Below are 21,812 nucleotides of genomic sequence, written 5' to 3'. Positions count from 1 at the left end.
TTTCTGTTTATGTCCTCTCCTCCTAGACTGGGGAAACATGTGACAATCTATTTTACTGAATTTATCTTTGTCCCGAGCGTGTTTATGGGATGTCACTATATTAGTTAAGTTGTTTTTTAGCAGTTAAATAATCTATTATTCTGTTAAGTTTTCCAATAAAGTTACATCAATTCTCCTTTCTTTTATTTGTATTTTAACTGTAGTGTAAGAGTAAAGCATGTTTCACTTAAAGTCGAGTAGCCTGACCAATTGAGTCATATCTGAAACGCAACACCTTACATTTGCCTGTAAATAAGTTAAATTAAGTTGGAGGCAATCTCCTTGTTATATTTTCAGGGGGTTAGGTACAGTCCACAATGGTAGAAAAATAAATGAAATGGGGGATATTCAGTATTGGCGGTCACTATTTTCTAATTGATATATGTCACGTTCACACTTTGTGCAAATGATAAACAAGAGGCAACTCAGTGTGTCTTAGCACTGAGCCAGGGACCCGGGTTCAATTCCAGCCTAGGGCAAATGTCTATGTGGAGTTTGCACATTCTCCCCTTGTCAGTGTGAGTTTACTCCAGGTGCTCCCGTTTCCTCCCACGGTCCAAAAACGGGCAGGTTTAGATGGATTGGCCATGGGAAATGCAGGGTTACAAGGATGAGGGGGGGGGGGGGGGGGGGTAGTGAGTGAGTCTGGGTGAGATGCTCTTCGGACAGGCAATAAATGATGCCCTTATCCTTTGAATGAATTAAAAAATTAAATTTAAAAGTTACTAACATTGCTACCCCACAAGAACTGCTCCAACAAGAAAGAATCCAACCATTAATAAAGATATTCAATGTCTTTACCATCGCTAAACACCCAACCATCAAAATCCTGCATCTTATCATTGGTCAGAAGCTTAACAGGGCCAGATATTTCAATATTATGGTTGTTAAAACTGGTCAAAGGCTAGGATTTCTGCAACAAGCAAATCACCTCCTGATAGCCCCAAAGCCTGTACACCTCTTTGGAAAGTCAGGAAGTGAAGTAGTCACTGCAGGATTCCTTGCATCTGACCCGATCTCGTAAACACAGTATTTCCAATAATCCAATGCAGCTTCTGGTCAATGGCAACCCCCAGAATGTTGATAGTTGGGATTTCAATGATGGTAATGCCATTGAATGTCAGTTCTAAATTACATATGAGCTTGAGGGGACTTGAAAAGATGAATACTAAAAAAAGTTTGCCCTTGATGTAGGAGCCAAAACCTCAAAAGTAAAGACCAAATGAAAAGGAAATTTCTCTCTCAGAGATAGCAGAGTGTGTGATATTCTCTTCCCAAACCCCAAACCCTACTCTACAAAAAGCAAGGAATATTTCCAATGCACTAATAGATGGCTAGATTCTTGACTAACAAAGGAGTCAAAGGGTTTATGGGGGTACAGAGGAAAGTAACATCGAGGCCACAATCAGATTAGCCATGACCTTATCAAATGGCAGAACAAGTCCGAGGGGCCGAATGGTCTACTCTTATTTGCATGTTTGCATGTCATGGAATGGTTTGATTTAAGATTTTAATGATTTGGAAAGAAAGTGACAGGCTGTATAAATAGAAACCTCACTGCTTGTGGGAGCATTGAGGATGACAGGACATTATCTTAAAACCACAGCCAGGTTATTTCGGTGTTTGGAAACATTTCTTCATGCAAAGGATGGGGGTAGTTTGGAACTCTATCTTTCAAAAAGCAGTAGTTAAAATAACAGTTTTAAATCTTCAGTGATTAGGTTTTCACTAGCAAAAAACAAAGGGAAATGGAGCCAAGGCGGATGGACTGAGTTAATATACACATCAGCTACACTCTCAATGGATCACTGGCTTTACTACTGAAAGTGTAGATGCTTAAGTTTTCCACATGGTGTCTCTGCTGTGCAGCTTTCAATCTACTGAGTTGAATAATGCTCCAGCCGACAGTTCAATGCTGCAAGTCGATCTCCCTTTTCCCCTTAAAGTTAATTACTTTTCATTGTTTATATGAGATCCTTACATGATGATATCAGTGTGACCAAACAGGTCTGTACAACGCAGAAGGAGCCCTCATTCTACAATTACAAAAACTTCCATAATTACATCAATTTAATTCCTGCAAGTTTATACTGACCAATTTATTATTAAACACAAAATAACAACAATCAACTTCACTTAAATGGCATTTCTTAAAAATATTATCATCCCCTGGGGTGTTGCTGTGACCAGCAGTGGAAGTGGTTTCAGAAGCATTTGTATAATTAACTTCTGTTCATCCTGAGTAAAACTTACAGAGTGACTATTCTTACCAGGCTGTTCATCTCTGAAGATTCAAGGCTGCCACACTGCTGAATGGTACCAAGTGCCTCCATGCCCTCTTCATCCCACATGTACGTTCCGGCAGAGCTACTGGAAGGAGAAAGCTCAAAGGAGGAACCCATTGCGTAGTTGGCATCTGGAGACATAAGATCATTACCTGACGCCGTGGCCTGGGAACTCACCAAATCTTTACAATGGTCTACTCGAAAGACAAAAAGTGACAAAAAATATCAGTTATTATAACCATAATAGAAAAAAAAAATTTCTAAAAAAATACTATGATATCGATGATATTTACATTTGCTTTCAATGGTATAGGAATTGGGAATCAGATATACATCCCAGATTGCACTTATTCTAATCAACATACACCTTTACCACATGTAAAGACTAATATACAGCACTGAGAGTAGCCATTTTACTTTCATATTAACGTGCACACAGACACTAACTCTGTGACAAGTCTGAGTGGTTGGGACACAAGATGAAGCAAAATGGCTCTTTTCATTTATTTTTATTAATGCTGATTTATTGAATATAGTAAGCAACAGATATCCATACTCTATAAGCATCTCTAGGAATGAAAGTTAATAAAAGTTAAGAAATAAAATCGATCACATGATCATATAAATATTATTTATCATAACGTAATCAAATCAGACTGCAGTATCATGAGGTAGATCATAACGGATACCAAAATTAATGAGTATCAGGTCTGTCCAAGTAAAATGTGGAGAACAGTATTCCTTCATGTGCACAATTATGGGTCCAAATTTTTATCTCTGAAGCACACCAGAGAACTGGGATTTGAAAATATTGTTCCTGCTGATATTCCCTAAGCTGTAGCAATTTATTCCCTAAAGCCAGTTACATGGCCTACTTTCTTTTCTGCACTTCTGGTTGGAACACATGTCTGAGAATTCTTCCAGTACAAGAGCTCATTTCATGTTTTCAGACAAACCTTGCGGCCTTTGTGTTTCTCCTCCATTACGGTGGGAAGATGGAATAAGCTGGCATTTTTCAACATATTTACTGTTTATAATGCTACCATATTAAATCAAAAGACTCAAAAGTTTCAAGCTTTAAAGAAAGCAGTCTGCAGTGCTAGCTGAACAGCAAGCAAGGTGTTGAAATTAATTTGTTCAAGAATATACATAGCACATGAAAATTACCAAAGAATATCACATATTAAATGAAAGGGGAGACCACAGGCAATTTTCTGAGCAGAAAAATCAAAACTTCCTGGGCATGGATGAATAAAGAAAAATAGAATCTTCAGGTAAGGGGATCACAAAAGGCTAAGGAGGTTGAAAGGGAGAAATGTTACATAGGACATTTAAAAACATGTAACCCATAAAAATCAATCTTATTCTCACCAGTCACCTCAGGGAAACAAGGGAAGCTGATTGGAAAACCGTTACCATAGCAACAGTAGCTTAAAAAGAGATCAACACGCTGACCACTCAAGCAAGTCATCAAAAGGCATCTTAAAACAAAAATGAAAAGAATCTATGAAAATAACACCTTCTATTTTTCTGTGCATCTTTTAATGCCGGTAAACCTCACAAGCTGCATCCCAAGAGCATCATCAAATAAAATGAGACACAGCCATAAGGAGGTACTAGGGCAGAGAAGACCAAAAGCTTGTTAAACAGTTAGTCTTTGCTTAAGTGAGAAAAGGAAGAGAGAGGTTTATGGAGGAAATACTGTGTAAAACAAAAAGTAGCAACATGGATAATGGGAGGAAGTTCTTGTCCAGTAAATCCACTGAAATTTAGATTAGATTCCCTACAGTGTGAAAACAGGCCCTTCGGCCCAACCAGTCCACACCCACCCTCCGAAGAGTAACCCACCCAGACCCATTTCCCTTTGACTAATACACCTAACGCTATACGCAATTTAGCATGGCCAATTCACCTGACCTGCACATCTTTGGACTCTGGGAGGAAACCAGAGCACCCGGAGGAAACCCACGCAGACACGGGGAGAAAATTATTTTGGGGAATGATCTTAACAGTAGTCAAAGTTCTATATTTTTTATTACACAAATGGATTTATGTTACATTATGACGTTGTAGAGCAGGAAGGCATAGAATAGGAGGCAAGCTTCTGAGGTAGACTTAGAAATGGCTTATCTAGAATCTTATCTACAATAAAGGTATATCCTAAAGGCAAGAGTGCAAATACAATTGATCAATGCTGAGCCATCTCTGATTCTAATGTGTAGAAAACTATTTACATTGTGGAACAAAAACAAATCAAAAATTGCAGGTAACACCAAAGTCAAAGCAAAGTTTCAAACATCAGAAATAGGCAAACTAAAATGAAAGGAATTGAAATATATTAGAATGCGGACTGGTAAATAACAAAGAGCACATGACGTGGACAAATACTATCGAGATAGAAAAATAGACAGAAAATAAAAGTAAACAGTGAGAGGCAAAATTGGTACCTTGTGCATGATTCTGAGTGATGAGGAGAGATTTTAAAGAATTCAGAATTGTTTACTCTGAAGAGAAGGTGCGGAAGCCATATTGTACAATCTTAGGATTAAGAGAAAAAAAGCTGAGGACTTGATTGTCAGCAAAATGGGCTGAGAAGTGGCAGATGAGTTTAATTCAGATAAATGCGAGGTGCTGCATTTTGAGAAAGCAAATCTTAGCAGGACTTATACACTTAATGGTAAGGTCCTAGGGAGTGTTGCTGAACAAAGAGTCCTTGGAGTGCAGGTTCATAGCTCCTTGAAAGTGGAGTCGCAGGTAGATAGAACAGTGAAGAAGGCGTTTGGTATGCTTTCCTTTATTGGTCAAAGTATTGAGTACAGGAGTTGGGAGGTCATGTTGTGGCTGTATACGACACTGGTTATTGCGTGCAATTCTGGTCTCCATCCTATTGGAAAGATGTTGTGAAACGAGTTCTGAAAAGAAGTACAAGGATGTTGCCAGGGTTGGAGGATTTGAGCTACGGGGGAGGTTGAATAGGCTGTTTTCCTGCAGCATTGAAGGCTGAGGGGTGACCTTATAGAGGTTTATAAAATCATGAGGTGAATAGATAGGATAATAGACAAAGTCACTTCCCTGGGGTGGGGGAGTCCAGAATTAGAGGGCATAGGTTTAGGGTGAGAGGGAAAAGATATAAAAAGATCCTAAGGGGCAACATTTTCACACAGAGGATGGTACGTGTATGGAATGAGCTGCCAGAGGAAGTGCTGGAGGCAAGTACAATTGCAAATTTAAGAGGCATTTGGATGGGTATATGAATAGAAAGGGTTTGGAGGGATATGGGCAGGGTGTTGGCAGGTGGGTTTAGATTGGGTTGTGATATCTGGTCGGCATGGACAGGTTGGATCAAAGGGTCTGTTTCCATGCTGTACATCTCTATGACTCTAAACACAATTGAGGTGCTGTGGCATCCTAAGGACAATGGTGCAAACATAGATATGTATGCACTCATGGAAGGTGATGGCCTCGTGGTATTATCATTAGACTATTAACCCAGGAAATGCCCAGGAGACCTGGGTTCAAATCCCACCATGGCAGCTGGTTGAATTCGTATTCAGTAAAAATCTGAAAATAAGGGTCTAATGAGGAACATGAAACCATTGTCAGAAAAAACCCATCTGGTTCACTCATGCCCTTTCGGGAAGGAAACTGCCATCCCTGTCTGGCCTACATGTGACTCCAGATCCACAGCAATGTGGCTGACTCTTAACTGTTCTCTGGGCAATAAAAGCTGGCCTGGCCAGTGACACCCACATCCCATGGATGAATAAAATGTTCATACAAAATAAAGCTAAAAACTATCAAAAGTGATAATTTAAGACCTGAACTGAAATTTATCTTGATGGAGTAGAGACAGAACTTAAAATATATTTACACTGACGCTGAACTGCAGCATTAGGCATTCAATTTTGTTAATTTGCTCATGAGATGTGAATATCTTTGTTAAGCCATCATTTACTGTCCAATGCTAATTGCTGAAGATGGTGTTGGTGAGCTGCCTTCTTGAACCATTGTACTCTTTTGGGTGTCGACCCACCCACGGACCTGTTAGAGAAGGAGTCCCAGGCTTTTGACACATCACGATCAAGGAACAGTGATGTAATTCCCAGTCAGAGGAGAAATTTAAAAGACTCTGGTCAGATCGCATTTACATTATTGTGAGCAATTTTGGGCCCCTTACCTCAGGAAAGATGGATTAACCCTGGAACAGGTCCAGAGGAGATTCACAAAAATGATCCCAGGAATGAAAAGCTTAATATATGAGGAATATTTGAAAACTCTGGGACTACATTGATGGAATTTAGAAGGACGAGGGGAGAACCTGGTTGAAACTTACAGAATACTGAATGACCTGGACAGAGTGGACATTGGGAAGATGTTTCCATTAGCAGGAGAGATGAGAAGCTGGGGGCACAGCCTTGGAGTAAAAAGAAGACCTTTTAGAATGGAGATAAAGAGAAGGGTCTTCAGCCAGAGAGTGATGAATCTGTGGAATTCATTGTCACAGAAGGCTGTGGAGGCCAGGTCATTGAGTATTTTAAAACAGACACACATAAGTTCTTGATTGCCAAGGGATCAAAGGTTATGGGGAGAAAGCGGAAAAATAGGCTTGATAAACCTACCAGCCACGACTGATTGGTGGAGCAGACTCGATGGCCGAATGGCCTAATTTTTGCACCTATGTCTTATGGTCTTTCGATTTGGAAGGGATCTTGCAGGTGGTGGTGTTCTCATGCAGCTGCTGCTTTGGTGCTTCTAGGTGGTAAAGGTCATGGATTTGAAACATGCTGTTGAAGCAACCTTGGTAAGTTACTGCAATGTATCTTTAAGATGGTACACACTGCTGACACTGTGCATTGGGAGTACAGTGAAACCATCCAGCCATCAATCCAGGTAAGCTGAAGATGCATTTATAACCTCCAGCATTATAGCATCTCCAGCTTGCTCTCTCGTCAGTTTTGAGTTAATACCCAGTTAACTGGAAAACTGCAATAACCACAGCTTGGGGCGGCACAGTGGCTCAATGGTTAGCACTGCTGCCCTACTGCACGAAAGACTGGGTTTGATTCCACCCTCAGGCAACTGTCCGTGTGGAGTTTGCACATTCTCCCTGTGTCTGCGTGGGTTTTCTCCGGGTGCTCTGGTTTCCTCGCACAGTCCGAAGATGTGCAGGTCAGGTGAATTGGCCATGTTAAGTTGCCCGTAGTGTTAGGTGCATTAGTCAGGGGTAAATATGTGGAATGGGTCTGGGTGGGTTATTCTTCGCAGGGTCAGTGTGGACTAGTTGGGCTGAGGGCCTGTTTCCACACTGTAGGGAATCTAATCATATTTGAATGTTTGCTCGTTCTTACAAACAGCTATTTTATATTATACTGTATTGTACTGTGTTCTGACTTCCGTACAATTCAACTCACAAACACACGCAAAAACAAAAGCTATTCATAAGCCAGGGACTGCGTGTAAATGTAAGCATAAATATAATCAGGTTTCTGAAGAGGTGCAAATTGCTGGGATTCAAGAGATGAGTTAAGGGTCTTCTAGCACAGTGGTAATGTCCCTATCTCTAAATCAGAAGGTTTGAGTACAATTTCTACCTGTCCCAGATGTGTATTACATTTCAATATGTCTGAATAGGTCAATAAAATAAATACAAGGGATGAATTGCTCATACCAATTTCTCGGTGGCAATGTGCACAGTCACTATTAAATTCAATTTATTAGAGAAGATTTTAAAGCGGAAGTCACTCAAAACTCTAATTAATATACAAAACTGAACACCGCTATCAATTCTATTCATTGCAAATATTTTAGTTTCTAATACTAAATGGTACCTGAGCTAACAAGGATTGGTTGAGAGTAGTTAGTGAGCCCAACTGTGGATGAAAGCTGAATAAATGGCAGAAGACATGCTCATTAACACAGAATGCCTCAATGATCACATCATTACAATTCCTCAGTGATCACATCATCACAACTGTGCATGTTAATTTAACTCCCCATACATCTAGATTCACTAAGTCCTCCAGGACTTTTGAAGTAGTCAGGTTCATTACTTTTTGAACACAATGCTGACAAAAATGCAAAGAATAGTGGTGACAAAAATATTAAAGCAACAGCCATTTTTTCCTAAAATCCAGTTTTAACAGTTCAAGGTTATTGTTGGTAGCGCAGAGTCTAGCTATTGAAGAAACTCTCATTTTTACCCTGTGGATGTTAATTCATTTTCACTGCTGAATGACATATTACTTTCTAGTATTTATCAAAAACATAACTGCATTTCACTATGTTAAGTTGCATCAACATGAAATATACCATCACTGTATTTTATACTGAAATCTTACACACCAGACAAGCCAGTCTCTATCCAGTCCGTGCCTGTATATGCAGCAAGTAGGGCTTCCTCTATTCCAGCTGAAGACATGGCCTCATTAGGATTGTAAAGATCATCAGGAATTTCTGCAGAAATAGAGTTGTCACTATCCACAATTTCAATGGACTCAGTACCTGAATTAGGTAAATGTTCACTTTTATCTTCATTTATATCACAACTGGAGTCAATTGAAATGGTCAGTTCTGGATTATCAGTACTTTTTCCAGACACAGATTCAAGTTCTTCATTACTTCCAGGTACAGTGCTCTCATCTACAGTACTAACACTTAACACATTCTCAGCAGCATATTCACTATTTACATTTTCATTATTTAAACTGCTTTCACCGACTGTTTGAGTCCCAGGGACTTCTTCTCTGGTCTCAGACATTGAATTTACATTACTTCCTGATCCTGAAGAGACTAGCCTACTACACTTCATCAACGAAGATCGTGAGAACTTGGAGGCAGAGGTAGAAGCATAAAATGGAGCTGTGGAGCAACTAGGAGGAAGCAAAGATTTTTTGAAGGCAGATGATGGTGCTTTTAGACATGGTCTACTGGAAGTACGTTTACAGAGTAATTCACTTGTGCTTGAGCTATTGGTACTCTTCATATTGCCATAGCGAAGAACACTGGATTTCAACGGCAGACCCGATCTCGTTTGCTGTGTCAGACAAGATCTATCCACAGCCTTTGAAAAGGACAAAGATCTTGGTATTACTTCAGTACCACAAGAGTTATTTTGTATGGAATAAGAAAAGCTCTGTGATCTTACAATGTTCTCATCTGACAAGTTCTTCAAACTCTCTGTAGATTGGCTAAGACTATCTTTTGAACTGCTTGATCCAGAGAAAGTCCCTTCTTGTTCAGACATCTTTGCAACGGTTGTTTTATGAAACTGGCCAACTGAATGGGACCGTGCAATTTGTGAGGATGTGAATGGCTTTCCCAGCATTTTCCCACGATTTCCTTTCATGGAATTATTTAATCCGGCTACAAGGATTTTGCTTTTGTTGTCATAAGGTATAATCTGCTTTTGATGCCTAGATGCTGCGGTAGTTTTACTCTTAAAGCCCAGGTTTGTGTGATCTTTAATAATTGGAGCCGTAGAATAAGAGTTTCTCTCCATTTTACCAAGTTCTTCACTTGTAAAAGTACAAGGGTAAGAACTAGCTGAGTCTTTTGCACCTTGTCCACCTGGTTTCGTTTTAACAGATCTTTTCCAATTGAAAGAAAAGCTGCCAACACAGCCAGCCCCATTTTGCTTGTCACCAACTTTTGAAGTGCTAGAAGCACTGGCACTGCGAACACAGGCTCCATTTGCTACAACTTGGGGAAGAGTCTCACTTAGTTTAGAGGTTCCACCACCAAATTTGGGCAATCTTGAAACAGAAGTAGATTTTCCCTGTGTTTTTCCTTCCATTAGCTGTCAAACACTTCCAGTTCCGAACGTAACTGCAACCTGCAAAATACAAAAGAAACAATTTGTACAAATTTATATCAATTACATCAAACAAATCTCCCATCCCCATTTTAAAACCCAGTGCGCCTATTCTAAACAAAGGATTAATAAAATTATTGTTCACTATCAGAATCAGATCATCATTTTGTCTCCTCCGTGTCAAAAGCAAGTGACAAAAGCACATTTACTTAAATACTTGTTCATAGACAAGAAAAGCATGACATTGACTATATAATTTCAGCATGACACACCGTCCATTACCAGTAATTTAACGCTTATATTTTTGTTAAATCATTAGGAATGCTGCTCAATGAACAATATAAATAATCTGCTATGTATACATATGCCCAATGCCAATGAGAACTGAAAAATTATAAACTTCATCCTTGAATTGGCTTAAGTAAGCTGCCTCCTATAGCTTACTTACAGGAACCATGTTATTTGAGCTAACTTCTATTTGAGCTAACTTCAAAGTGTTTAAGTACGGTTTTGAACAATAAACAAAGTTTTAAAAATTGGTTGGTTTTACATGATGCAGGGAATAGTGAAATCACAAGACATAGCCTGTTACTATAGTCTACTTTCCTATAATATTGAGGTTTACTTGAGTGCAAAGACATACTTCCAAAAAGCATTAGTTGGTTTATGATCCTGCAACACTACATAATCAGCGTTATTTCACAACAGGATTTCAATGAGACCTGTGCAGTTGCTTCAAAGAAACCGATCTATTGTTTTTTTCCACACCTGACAAAGAATGTAATCAGATGTTCTAACTTTCATAATTCAGTAACATCAGCACCTTTTGGCTTGGTGGATTCAAACTTGGCTGAGTAGTAGGAAACAGAATAATGTCCAAGGATATTTTGCAGACTGGAGGCAAGTTTGTCGTGGAGTTCCCAAGGAGTCTGTATCAGGAGCTTGTTTTTCCTGATTTGTGATCTAGATCTTGGTACGCAGGAGACAAGTTCAATGTTTGCATTTGACACAAAACTTTCAAGAATTAAAAACTGTGAGGAAGACAGTGTAGAACTCCAAAAGTTCATGAAGTGGGAGGGTAGGTGGTAAAAGAGTTTCAATGCAGAGAAGTGTGAGGTGATGCATTTCGGCAGGAAGAACATTGAAAGACAATATAAAATAGGGGATACAATTCTAAAAAGAGGGGTGCAGGAGCACAGGAATATGGATTTATATATGCACTGATCATTGATGGGGACAGGAGAGGTGGAGAGAGCAGTGAGTAAAACAGACAATATCCTCAGCTTTATTAATAAGGGCATCCAGAACCTCAACCTGAGCTACAAATCTTCTCAAAACTTGCTAACTAAATGATATAGCAAAATAAGATCTGCAATTCAGGTGAGGTGAATGGTCCTTGGCAATAACGTGAAAAAGAATATTTAGCTCTCCTTTCATGTGATCAAAGTCATTGACAAAGGGCTGCCCAAACCTTATGCAGAATTAACTGGTGCCATCGTGTCCCCCCCTGCTCCACAGCTATGTAATAACATCTCTGATCAAGCTGATTAGAAAATATACAAAGTAAAGAAATCATCCAGGCTGTGGTGGGCCTTTTGGTCCTGATCGATTTATGGCTGAGGAACTTGCAGAGTCACCTTGCAGGGTATTAACATTTATCCACACAAATTGAGTGTCTCACATTGGGAGACAGATTGTTGGAGCTCTGATACATGGAATGCACTGGTCATCAAGTCTTGGCACTCCATCAGTCATACCACAATTATAAACCTTTTATTACCAAAATAGTTCCTGAAGAAGGGCTTATGCCCGAAACGTCGATTCTCCTGCTCCTCGGATGCTGCCTGGCCTGCTGTGTTTTTCCAGCACCACATTTTTCAACCTTTCTCCTCAGATGTATCATAACTCAAGCCTCCCTCTCTGATCTTCTGTTAAATGCAAATTGCAATGTCATTAGACCCTGGCCCACCATCTCTTATGGATTGAAGAATGCCAAGCAGTTTGTGTTGAAGGACATTAATTACCTTACTCAAAGATTTAATTAGTTATTTTCCCCATTCCCCATCCTGTTTTTTATTTGCTGAATATTTATCCACCTTGCTTTGATATGGATCAGAGCCAATCAGAAAACTACTGGATAAAGACTCCATAATGCTTGGGAAATAAATGGCAGATTATTTCACATAATTTGCTTTAGAAATATGTTCAATCCATGGCTATGATTCTGTTAACTTTCCTTCTGTAAAGAAGGAGATAATTGCCCTGTGCTGTGACAAATAATGACGCTTATCAAACTAATTCCTTCGTACAGGACAGAGAAAGCAGGGAAGTTACTGTTCTTATAGTGCTGTACAAACTATCTGACACTGAATGGAGAACAAAACCAACAAACAACAACAAGAGTATCAAATTCTACAATTTAACATTGAGTATTCTTCCTGAGGAAAGGCAGCACAGTGGTTATAGTACCAAACTAGTGATCCAGTGAGCTGGACAAATAATCCAGAGAAGCCATGTTAAATCTTACAATGGCAGCTAAGCCTTTCAAATTCTGTTAATTAAATCTGGAATAAAAAGCTGGTATAAGCAGTGCTGACCATGAAACTGCCAGACTGTCATAGCAGTTTTTCCAAGGAACACAATCCATAACGTATAATGGTTTTTAGCCTCAATTGATAGAAGCAAGGTAACTTACAACACAATTCCATAGACTTTGTATGATTGGTATTTTCCCAAAGCACAAGTTTAACAGTCTGGACTGGCAGATGTCTGCAGTAGCTGCTACATTATTCTGCAAATGTCATTAATTATTTATAATGGAAATTCTGAAGCAATCAAGAGCACTCTAGACATTAACCATACCCATCTTTGGCAGCTGGTATACCAGTGTGTATGAGTGAAGACAGTCAGACTGTTAATGATAGTTAACTATATCAAATATGGTTGTTGATAAGCATAAATGTAGACAACTCGTTCAGAAAGGTGGCACAAGCAGGATGGCCTCTTTTTGTGATTTAAATTTTAAAATTCTACCAAAAGATTTTATCAGTATTAGATGCAAACTTATCACCTGGCACCTAGCAGGATAATAAAAACAGAACTTGCTGGAAAAACTCAACAGGTCTTGCAGCATCTGTGAAGAGAAAGCAGAGTTAACATTTCGGGTCCAATGACCCTTCTTCAGAACTTGCCAGGTTAAGTTGCTATAGACAGCAGAGAAAGGCATGTGCTGAGTGATGCTTAATGTCAGTGTGAAGTTGAAAATTATTACTGCATTGAAAAGTCTCAATTTCATATAAATGACTGGTGGATTTCCAATTATTCATTATGTCGCCCTAAAACCAAAACAGACAAATAATGCAGCAGCTACTGCAAACATCTGCCAGTCCAGACTATTAAACAGTTCAAATGCTAAATAAATTATTGTACAGGAACTGCTGCGTTTTTACATTAATGGCATCTTCAACATGTCATCGTATTCCACTGCTGCCCCCGAATGTACGCACAAAAGGTTATTTCTTAAAATTCACATAGCATGAACATTACCCGTAATACCAGCATTTATTGTTCATTCCCAATTATTAACTGAAAAGGTGGTGCAGCTGTGTGGAGAACAACAAATGATTTAATTCTTTGCTGTATGTCACAGCCCTTCCCTGGACGCTAACTAATGCAAAGTCGATAAGCCTGCCATTTTTCAGACTGTGGCAGTTTGGTTTGTGTGGTCATTGGAGACTATTGCACAGGAATTTTACGTCTTTGCCGGGAAATACAGTGAACTCATGGTAGGGTTCCCTACAATGTGGATGCAATGAAAACACTGCCATGACAGGATATTATACATAAAGATACAATGTGCAAATTTAAATTCTATTTTAGTAATCCATAACATTGAAGCAACACATTGTACAAGACCCAATGAAACACCTGCATAATAGATCAAACATCCAGCATTTTTAATATGTGAAGCATATTCAACAGCATTTAAGCAACACAACAGCATATAAACACCAAATTGAACGTCATGATTCTAGATTGTAATTTGTGACTACCAAACCCTTCCCAATCTTACCAGCCTAGAACCAGCAAAAATAGTGAACTTGGCAAACAATAGTTGCAATGCCTCCAAGTAAGTTGTGCTGTCAACAAAATCCAGCTCCTGAGCGAGGTCAAAATGCCCCAAAGAGAGCAGCGCTCCTCGATTCACCTGGCAATGTTTGTGAAATAAAGACCATAAGTACTCTCCCCATACATCTCAATTCAGGCAAATTACATATATCGCCAAAAGGCACCAAAAAACAAGGAATATAAACATGTGTATATTAGCATTTACACAAGAACGGAACTAGAATAGGAATTAAAAGGACTTAGAAAGACTAATTGCCATAAGCTGAGCTGCTGCTGTGTACTTCAACAGCAGTAATTAGAACTCATGACTCGCCTCTAGTTATATTCTATTATTCTGCTTAAGTATTGATAACCTTAATGCTAGACATGTTAAATATTTGAAAAAAATGCTGAATCCCAAAATTAACCACAGGATTCAAAACCTAAATCGATTATTTTCCAACGGCAAAGCTTTGGGATTTGATCAAATCTCAGGACACAGGAATATTAAAAAAAGGACGAGGCCATTTGGTCCATCCATCCAGCCTGCTATGCCAATTAATACGATCATGTTTGGCTAACTTGATTGTGGTCATAGCTTTATCTTGCTAGCTTCTCATAACCCTTGTCAATCAAAAATGTGTGCAGCCATCTTGATTATATTTAAATTTGGATTTTAGTAATCCAAATTTGGAGATGCCGGTGTTGGACTGGGGTGTACAAAGTTAAAAATCATAACATCAGGTTATAGTCCAACAGGTTTAATTGGAAGCACACTAGCTTTCGGAGTCCTGCTCCTTCATCAGGTGATAGTGGAGGACACAATCCTAAGGCACAGAATTTATAGCAAAACTTCTGCCCCACCACCAAAATGGACCCATTGGTTCTTGTAGCAGACACGGAGGAGTTCATCAGATGAATGAGACTCCGGGAATTCTTTCAAGGTGCCGGCAGTAATCCCAATGAGCCCACCGATGAACTGGAACAGTCATCACAGAGATATGTAAAGGACCAACCAAAGAAGGTGTCAACTTGGACCCCACCGGAGGGCTGCTGCCCTGGGCTTGACATGTATGCTCAAACCATCAGGAAATACATAAATGCCAGATTCATCAGCCATACCCACAAGGGAGAGCAAAACATCATCCGTTCACAACGCAATGCCATCCAGGCTCTCAAAACCAATCACAACATTGTCATCAAACCAGCAGATAAAGGAGGAGCCATTGTCATTCAGAATAGAACAGACTACTGCAAGGAAGTGTACCGACAACTGAACAATCAGGAACACTACAGGCAACTACCAGCTGATCCGAACAAAGAACACACCTATGAATTAAACACATTGATCAGGACTTTGGATCCAGTCCTTCAGAGTTCCTGAGGCGCCTTCATCCCACGTACATCTCGTGTAGGTGACTTTTACTGCCTTCCAAAGGTACACAAAGCCAAAACACTAGGACATCCCATCATATCAGGCAATGGGACCCTTTGTGAGAATCTCTCCGGCTATGTTGAAGGCATCTTGAAACCTATTGTACAGGGGATCCCCAGCTTCTGTCGTGACACTACGTATTTCTTACAGAAACTCAGCACCCACGGACCCGTCGAACCGGGAACATTCCTCGTCACAATGGATGTTTCAGTATTCTATAACAACATCCCCCATAATGATGGCATCGCGGCAACAGCCTCAGTATTCAACACCAACAACTGCCAATATCCAAACACCGTCCTACAACTCATCTGCTTTATCATCGATCACAACGTCTTCACCTTTGACAACCAGTTTTTCATCCAGACACATGGAACAGCCATGGGGAGCAAATTTGCACCTCAATATGCCAACATCTTCATGCACAGTTTCGCACAAGACTTCTTCTCTATGCAGGATCTCCAACCAACATTATGCACAAGGTACATTGACGACAGTTTCTTCCTCTGGATCCATGGCGAGGAGTCACTGATAAAACTACACATTAACATCAACAAATTTCATCCCACCATCAAACTCACCATGGACTACTCTCGACTATCTGTCTCATTTTGGACATATGCATCTCCATCAAGGATGGACACCTCAGCACCACACTCTACCGCAAACCTACAAACAACCTCACAATGCTACACTTCTCCAGCTTCCACCCAAAACATATTAAAACAGCCATTCCCTATGGACAAGCCCTACGCGTACACCGGATCTGCTCAGATGAGGAGAAACGTGACAGGCACCTGGAAGTACTCAGGGATGCCCTCACAAGAACGGGGTACGATGCACAACTCATCGAACGCCAGTTCCAACGTGCCACAGCAAGGAACCGTAATGACCTCCTCAGGAGACAGACACGTGCTGCAACTGACAGGGTACCCTTCGTTCTTCAGTATTTCCCAGGAGCTGAAAAATTACGCCATGCTCTTCGTGACCTGCAACACATTATCAATGAGGATGAGCACCTCACCAAGACCTTCCCCACACCTCCACTACTTGCCTTTAAACAACCGCTAAACCGCAAACAGAACATTGTTCGTAGCAAACTGCCCGGCTCTCAGGACAACTCCAACTCCAACTCCCTGTCATGGTAGGCGCTGCAAGATGTGTCAGATTGTGGACATGGTTACCACCATTACACATGGAGACACCTCCTACCTTGCACATGGCAGGTATTCATGTGAGTCAGCCAACGTTGTCTATCTTATACGTTGCAGGCAAGGATGCCTGGAGGCATGGTACATTTGGGAAACCAAGCAAAGGCTATGACAACGGATGAATGGGCACCGCACAACAAACAACAGACAGGAGGGTTCCCTCCCAGTTGGGGAACACTTCAGCAGTCCAGGACATACGACCTCGGACCTTCGGGTGACCATCCTCCAAGGCGGACTTCAGGACAGGCAGCAGCGAAAAGTGGCCGAGCCGAGGCTGATAGCTAAGTTCGGTAAATATAGGAGGGCCTCAACCGGGACCTTAGGTTCATGTCACATTACAGGTGACCACCATTGCACTATACGCACACACAGGCACTCTGTCTCACTCACACTCACACACACACCTCCAAAGGTATCCTCTCAGAGACTTAGACCACTCTAACTCTACACTCATGCACACGGATATACACTCTCTCTCACAGACACTCACAACCCCCCACCCCAGACACACGCACACACTCCCACACTCTCACATGTACCCCCTCACAGACTTAAGATACTACACTCACACTCACAACCCCCAACCCAGACAGACACTTACACACAGACAAAGACCCACATGCGCACACATATTTTGTGTGGTGAATTTGTACTTGCAGAGTTACATTGAACTTTGCTCAAAAACTGCATGAATTCATGTAAAACTCTGTTATCTCACTTTTTAGATTAGAATCAATCTAAACATCATGGCATAGACAGAGAACACAGGGGGCTAACACCTTCAACATATTGTCTAGTATTACTCATTGTTACAGCTAACCTGAGAATGCAACTTTTAAAAAAAAGTTTTGTGATTTACACATGAAAGAAGTAAAACTATCATGGTATTCAAACAGATGAAAGACTCAACAGACAATCAAGGTATTTTTCAATATATAATTTCAGTTGCAACACACTAAATTTTTGCTATAAATTCTGTGTTAGGATTGAGCCCTCCACTATCACCTGATTAAGGAGCGGCGCTCCCAAAGCTAGTGCTTCCAATTAAACCTGTTGGACTATAACCTGGTGTTGTGTGATTTTTAACTTTAGTAATCCATAAATGCTGTACAATATGAGACCCAATAAAACAATCATATACCAAGAATCTAATGGTTTCAAAACGCGAGTCGTATCCCACAAATATTGAAGTAAGACGACAACAGATGTCAGCGTGAACCTCGTGGTTCTTGATTGTAATTTCTGACTACCAAACCTGTCTCCGTTGCATTCTGGGGCACTGAATTCCAAAGACTAACAACCCTCTGAGCCAATAAGTTTCCCATCATCTCCATCTTAAAGGGATGTCCCTTATTTTGAAACTATGTTCTGAAGTTCAATTACTCCCCCATGACAGGAAACATTCTCTCAACATTACCCTGACAAGTCCCCTCTGAATCTTATTTTTCAGTAACATCACCTCTCATTTTTCTAAATCCCCAAGATGCTCAACCTTTTCGCAACAGACAAAGCACTCATCCCAGGAATCAGCCTATTGAATTTTCTCTGGTGTGTTTGCAATAATGATGTTATATCCCTCTTCAGGTAAGGTCACCAATACTGTGCACAGTACTCGAAGTATAATCACACAATGCCCTATATGCTTGTGGCAACACGTCCCTACTTTTTTACTCCATTTTCCTCTGCAATAAAGGTGAAAATCCTGTTTGCTTCCTAATTACTTACTGTATCTGAATGCAAACTTTGTCATTCATGTACAAGGACACCAAGATTTCCCTGTACTTAAGCATTCCTTAGTCACAGAAACATGGAGCAGGAGGCAACTATTCAGCTCCTTGAACCTATTCACACCATTCTACATCATGGCTGATCATCTAACTCAACATCATTTTCCCGGACCTTAGCTATATCCCTTTTACTGTGAAATACAATGTACAATGGTCTCCGACAAGAGAGCACAAAGGTGGCCCCATCTTCATTTTAAAGATGTCTGTAACAGAGACATGAAGTCAATGAACATGAACATCGAGAGGTGGGAGAACACTGCAAGCAATCGCTCTCGCTGGAGGCTGGAATTACACGTGGTCTAAAAAGAGAAGCTGAGGTTTGCTGCTGAAGGAAAGCCCACCCATCAACAACACAACACCAAGACAACACCAGAAGACAGTGCCTTCAAGTGCAGTCACTGCAGTCAAGACTGCTACTCCCACGTGGGCCTCTGCAGTCACACATACGCTGCTCTACCAACAAAGATTGAAACTAGTCTTCCCAGCCGCAGGTCCATGGTCTTGCAAGACTAACGTTGCCACCCAAACAATGCACATTAAAGCCTGTAATTTCCTCGGCTTTTCATCATTAATTCCTCGGTTTTACACTCCAAGGGACCAATGCTCATTTCAGCGCCTCTTTTTCTTTTTGTACACTCGCAGAAGTTTTTATTGAATGAATGATTTATTGTACAGTCAATAATACAGTAAAACACAGTGAAAAGCTTCAATAGTCGCCTGTTCAATCTGGCACCATTTTGAATAGTTTAAAAATAAAAAGGATAAAAGAAATAATTCGAGGAGAGGTGATAGTTTAGTGGTATTATCCGAGGACTGTTAACACAGAGACACAGATAATATTCTGGAGGCCTGGGTTCAAATCCGCCATGGCAGATGGTGGTATTAGAATTCAATAACAACCTGGAATTAAGAATCTAATGATGATGATGAATAGACTATTGGAAAAACCCATCTGGTTCACTAATGTCCTTTAGGGAATGAAATCTGCCATCCTTACCTAGTCTGGTCTATGTGTGACTTCAGACTCACAGCAACTTGTGGTTGACTCTTAACTGTCCTCTGGGCAATTAGGGACAGGCAATAAATGCTGCCCGGCCAGTGACGCCCTCATCCTGTGAATGAATAATTTTTTTAAAAAACTAAAAGAGAGTCCTGAGCTGGCTCACAACGACGTCTGCCCTGCCAACCCTCCTCCACCATCTCACTGCCACCTGTGCCAGACCCAGTGTAGGAGTCACCACTCTTTAGGTGCCATCTCCTTGCCACTGGGCTTGCTGCCAAAGCTTATGCCAGGTCCCATGATGAACCCACACTCACCCTGCACCCAGGACTCCCTGGCTCCTCTGACAGACCAGGCCACCAGTGACTCACCAAAAGACCAGCTCCAGCCGCCATCCTCAGATGTCATCTTGCCGGCGTCACCATCTTGAAAAGTCTGCCATCACTGCTGCCTCTGATCGCTGGAGGAATTTTGCTGCTGCCACCAGCCCCAAACACCAGGAGGACACCCCTGTTGCTGATGCTGCTGCCACCATCACCTCCAGTCACCAGGAGGAGGCACCATTCTGCCTGCTCTAAATGTCACACCAATTTCACTAATTAACCCACCGCAAAAGGCTCCAAAGAAAAGAAAAATGAAAACAAAAACACAAGTAAAAGGAAAGAAAAAAAAAGCATGGAGGAGTGGATGAGCCCCAGGCTAGAGCCCACATACAGTCATGCTGCTCCGTCGTTATCTAATTATTTTCATATTTTCTGTCAGTGTTTTCTCACACTCTAATTTCTCTCACTTTACCTTTTTGGTTAGCTCCCCTAACTCTTCTCATTTCTCACTCAGTATCTACAATCTTCCACCTCCGGAGTATCTGTTAATTCCCTTTCAGAAAGACTCTATCTAAACATGAATTACTGGTCAACAAAAACAATTTGATTAATACATTTTGCATCAGAAGCTGAGTTTATGACTGTGGCATATTCACACATTGGTTTTCTTAAATTGGTGAATTTCTACTGTCAAAGTGAGTTTAAAAGCTCTTTCCTTACTAAGAGTACTTAGCTCAGTGTGATTTTTCCTGAGCTGAAATGTTGATACGCAGCCATGTGCACACTGACTACTATAAAGCAGGCAATCCTTCAGACTGTTATTCAAATGGGAAAATGTGTATGTCTGTGTTAGCAAACATTCCCATTTAATTTTTCAATTGTTTGGGTCAAAGGTTTAAGCTTAACAATCTGCCTTAAAACATGGACACCTACTTAACAAAAATGAAGAACATTTGATTTTATTTCTCACTACCTTTTCGTGAAGTATTAGCCTGATTCATAGAGACAAACGACCCTATTATGTCAATGCTAACATCCAGTGAAATGTCATAATTAATTAAGTGTCAATATGGTAAACTAATATTCCATCAACATCATCTTTTAAAATTACAAACAAAAATTTAAGTCATTATCCCAATCTATAAATCAAAATGAGCCATAAAATAATGTTTAAAAAAGAATCACAAAACAATTTCAAATTTGACAAAACCCTGCTCTCCAGCTCAGCTGAAATATATTGGGTTGATCCACCTGAACCACTTCAGACTCTTGCAGACAGGATGTCTCTTTTGAAAACAAATACCTTTGTCACCTTCAGTGTTCTAAAAACCTAAATTTTGGATTCCCAAAGACATTGTTCATAAATTTATAATTAACACTCATCAAGTATATTCTACTGTTTCAAGTCAATTTGTTATAAATTTAGAAAATTCCCAGACATTTGGGACTAGACTCTAAAAATGTAGAAATTGCTTTGCAATCCAGGAATGACCTACTTTGAACCTGAGGGAGGAATCGTATTGTGCTAAGAAATTCACAGTTGTGCGAAAAGAAATTATCATATTACCTTTTCAGTGCAAGTGCAAACAAGTCCAATAAACATAAATCCAACTTAAATAACTTTATTATCTACTCCTGGTAGGTTTACAAGACTAATAACTTCACAATAAAACATTTCTAGTGCAAATCTCTGCCACCTGATCAGAAACAAATTCTATCTTGCTCGAGAATAATTCTAAACTACATCACAAAATATGAAACTTAGTAAAACACAGTGAAGAACATCATCCCAAAGCACAACACAGGAATGTAATT

At 40.3% G+C, this 21,812-nt stretch overlaps 1 protein-coding gene across 6 annotated transcripts in view; it reads right to left on the bottom strand.

Annotated features, from left to right (window-relative positions):
• Positions 1-21,812, bottom strand: part of ccser2a (coiled-coil serine-rich protein 2a) — a 622,973-nt gene that overhangs the window by 575,673 nt on the left and 25,488 nt on the right. For all 6 annotated transcript variants that reach the window (XM_043679239.1, XM_043679240.1, XM_043679236.1 and 3 more), the window contains exons 2-3: positions 8,667-10,155; positions 2,310-2,518 (exon numbers count right to left, since the gene is read on the bottom strand). In XM_043679239.1, the coding sequence (XP_043535174.1) occupies positions 2,310-2,518; positions 8,667-10,116 (1,659 nt within the window). In that variant the 5' untranslated portion in view covers positions 10,117-10,155. The remainder of the gene's footprint in view (positions 1-2,309; positions 2,519-8,666; positions 10,156-21,812) is intronic.

The sequence above is a fragment of the Chiloscyllium plagiosum genome, chromosome 38 (assembly GCF_004010195.1).
Source record: "Chiloscyllium plagiosum isolate BGI_BamShark_2017 chromosome 38, ASM401019v2, whole genome shotgun sequence".
Taxonomy (NCBI): Eukaryota; Metazoa; Chordata; class Chondrichthyes; order Orectolobiformes; family Hemiscylliidae; genus Chiloscyllium; species Chiloscyllium plagiosum.
This window is presented reverse-complemented; position numbering and strand designations above follow the sequence as displayed.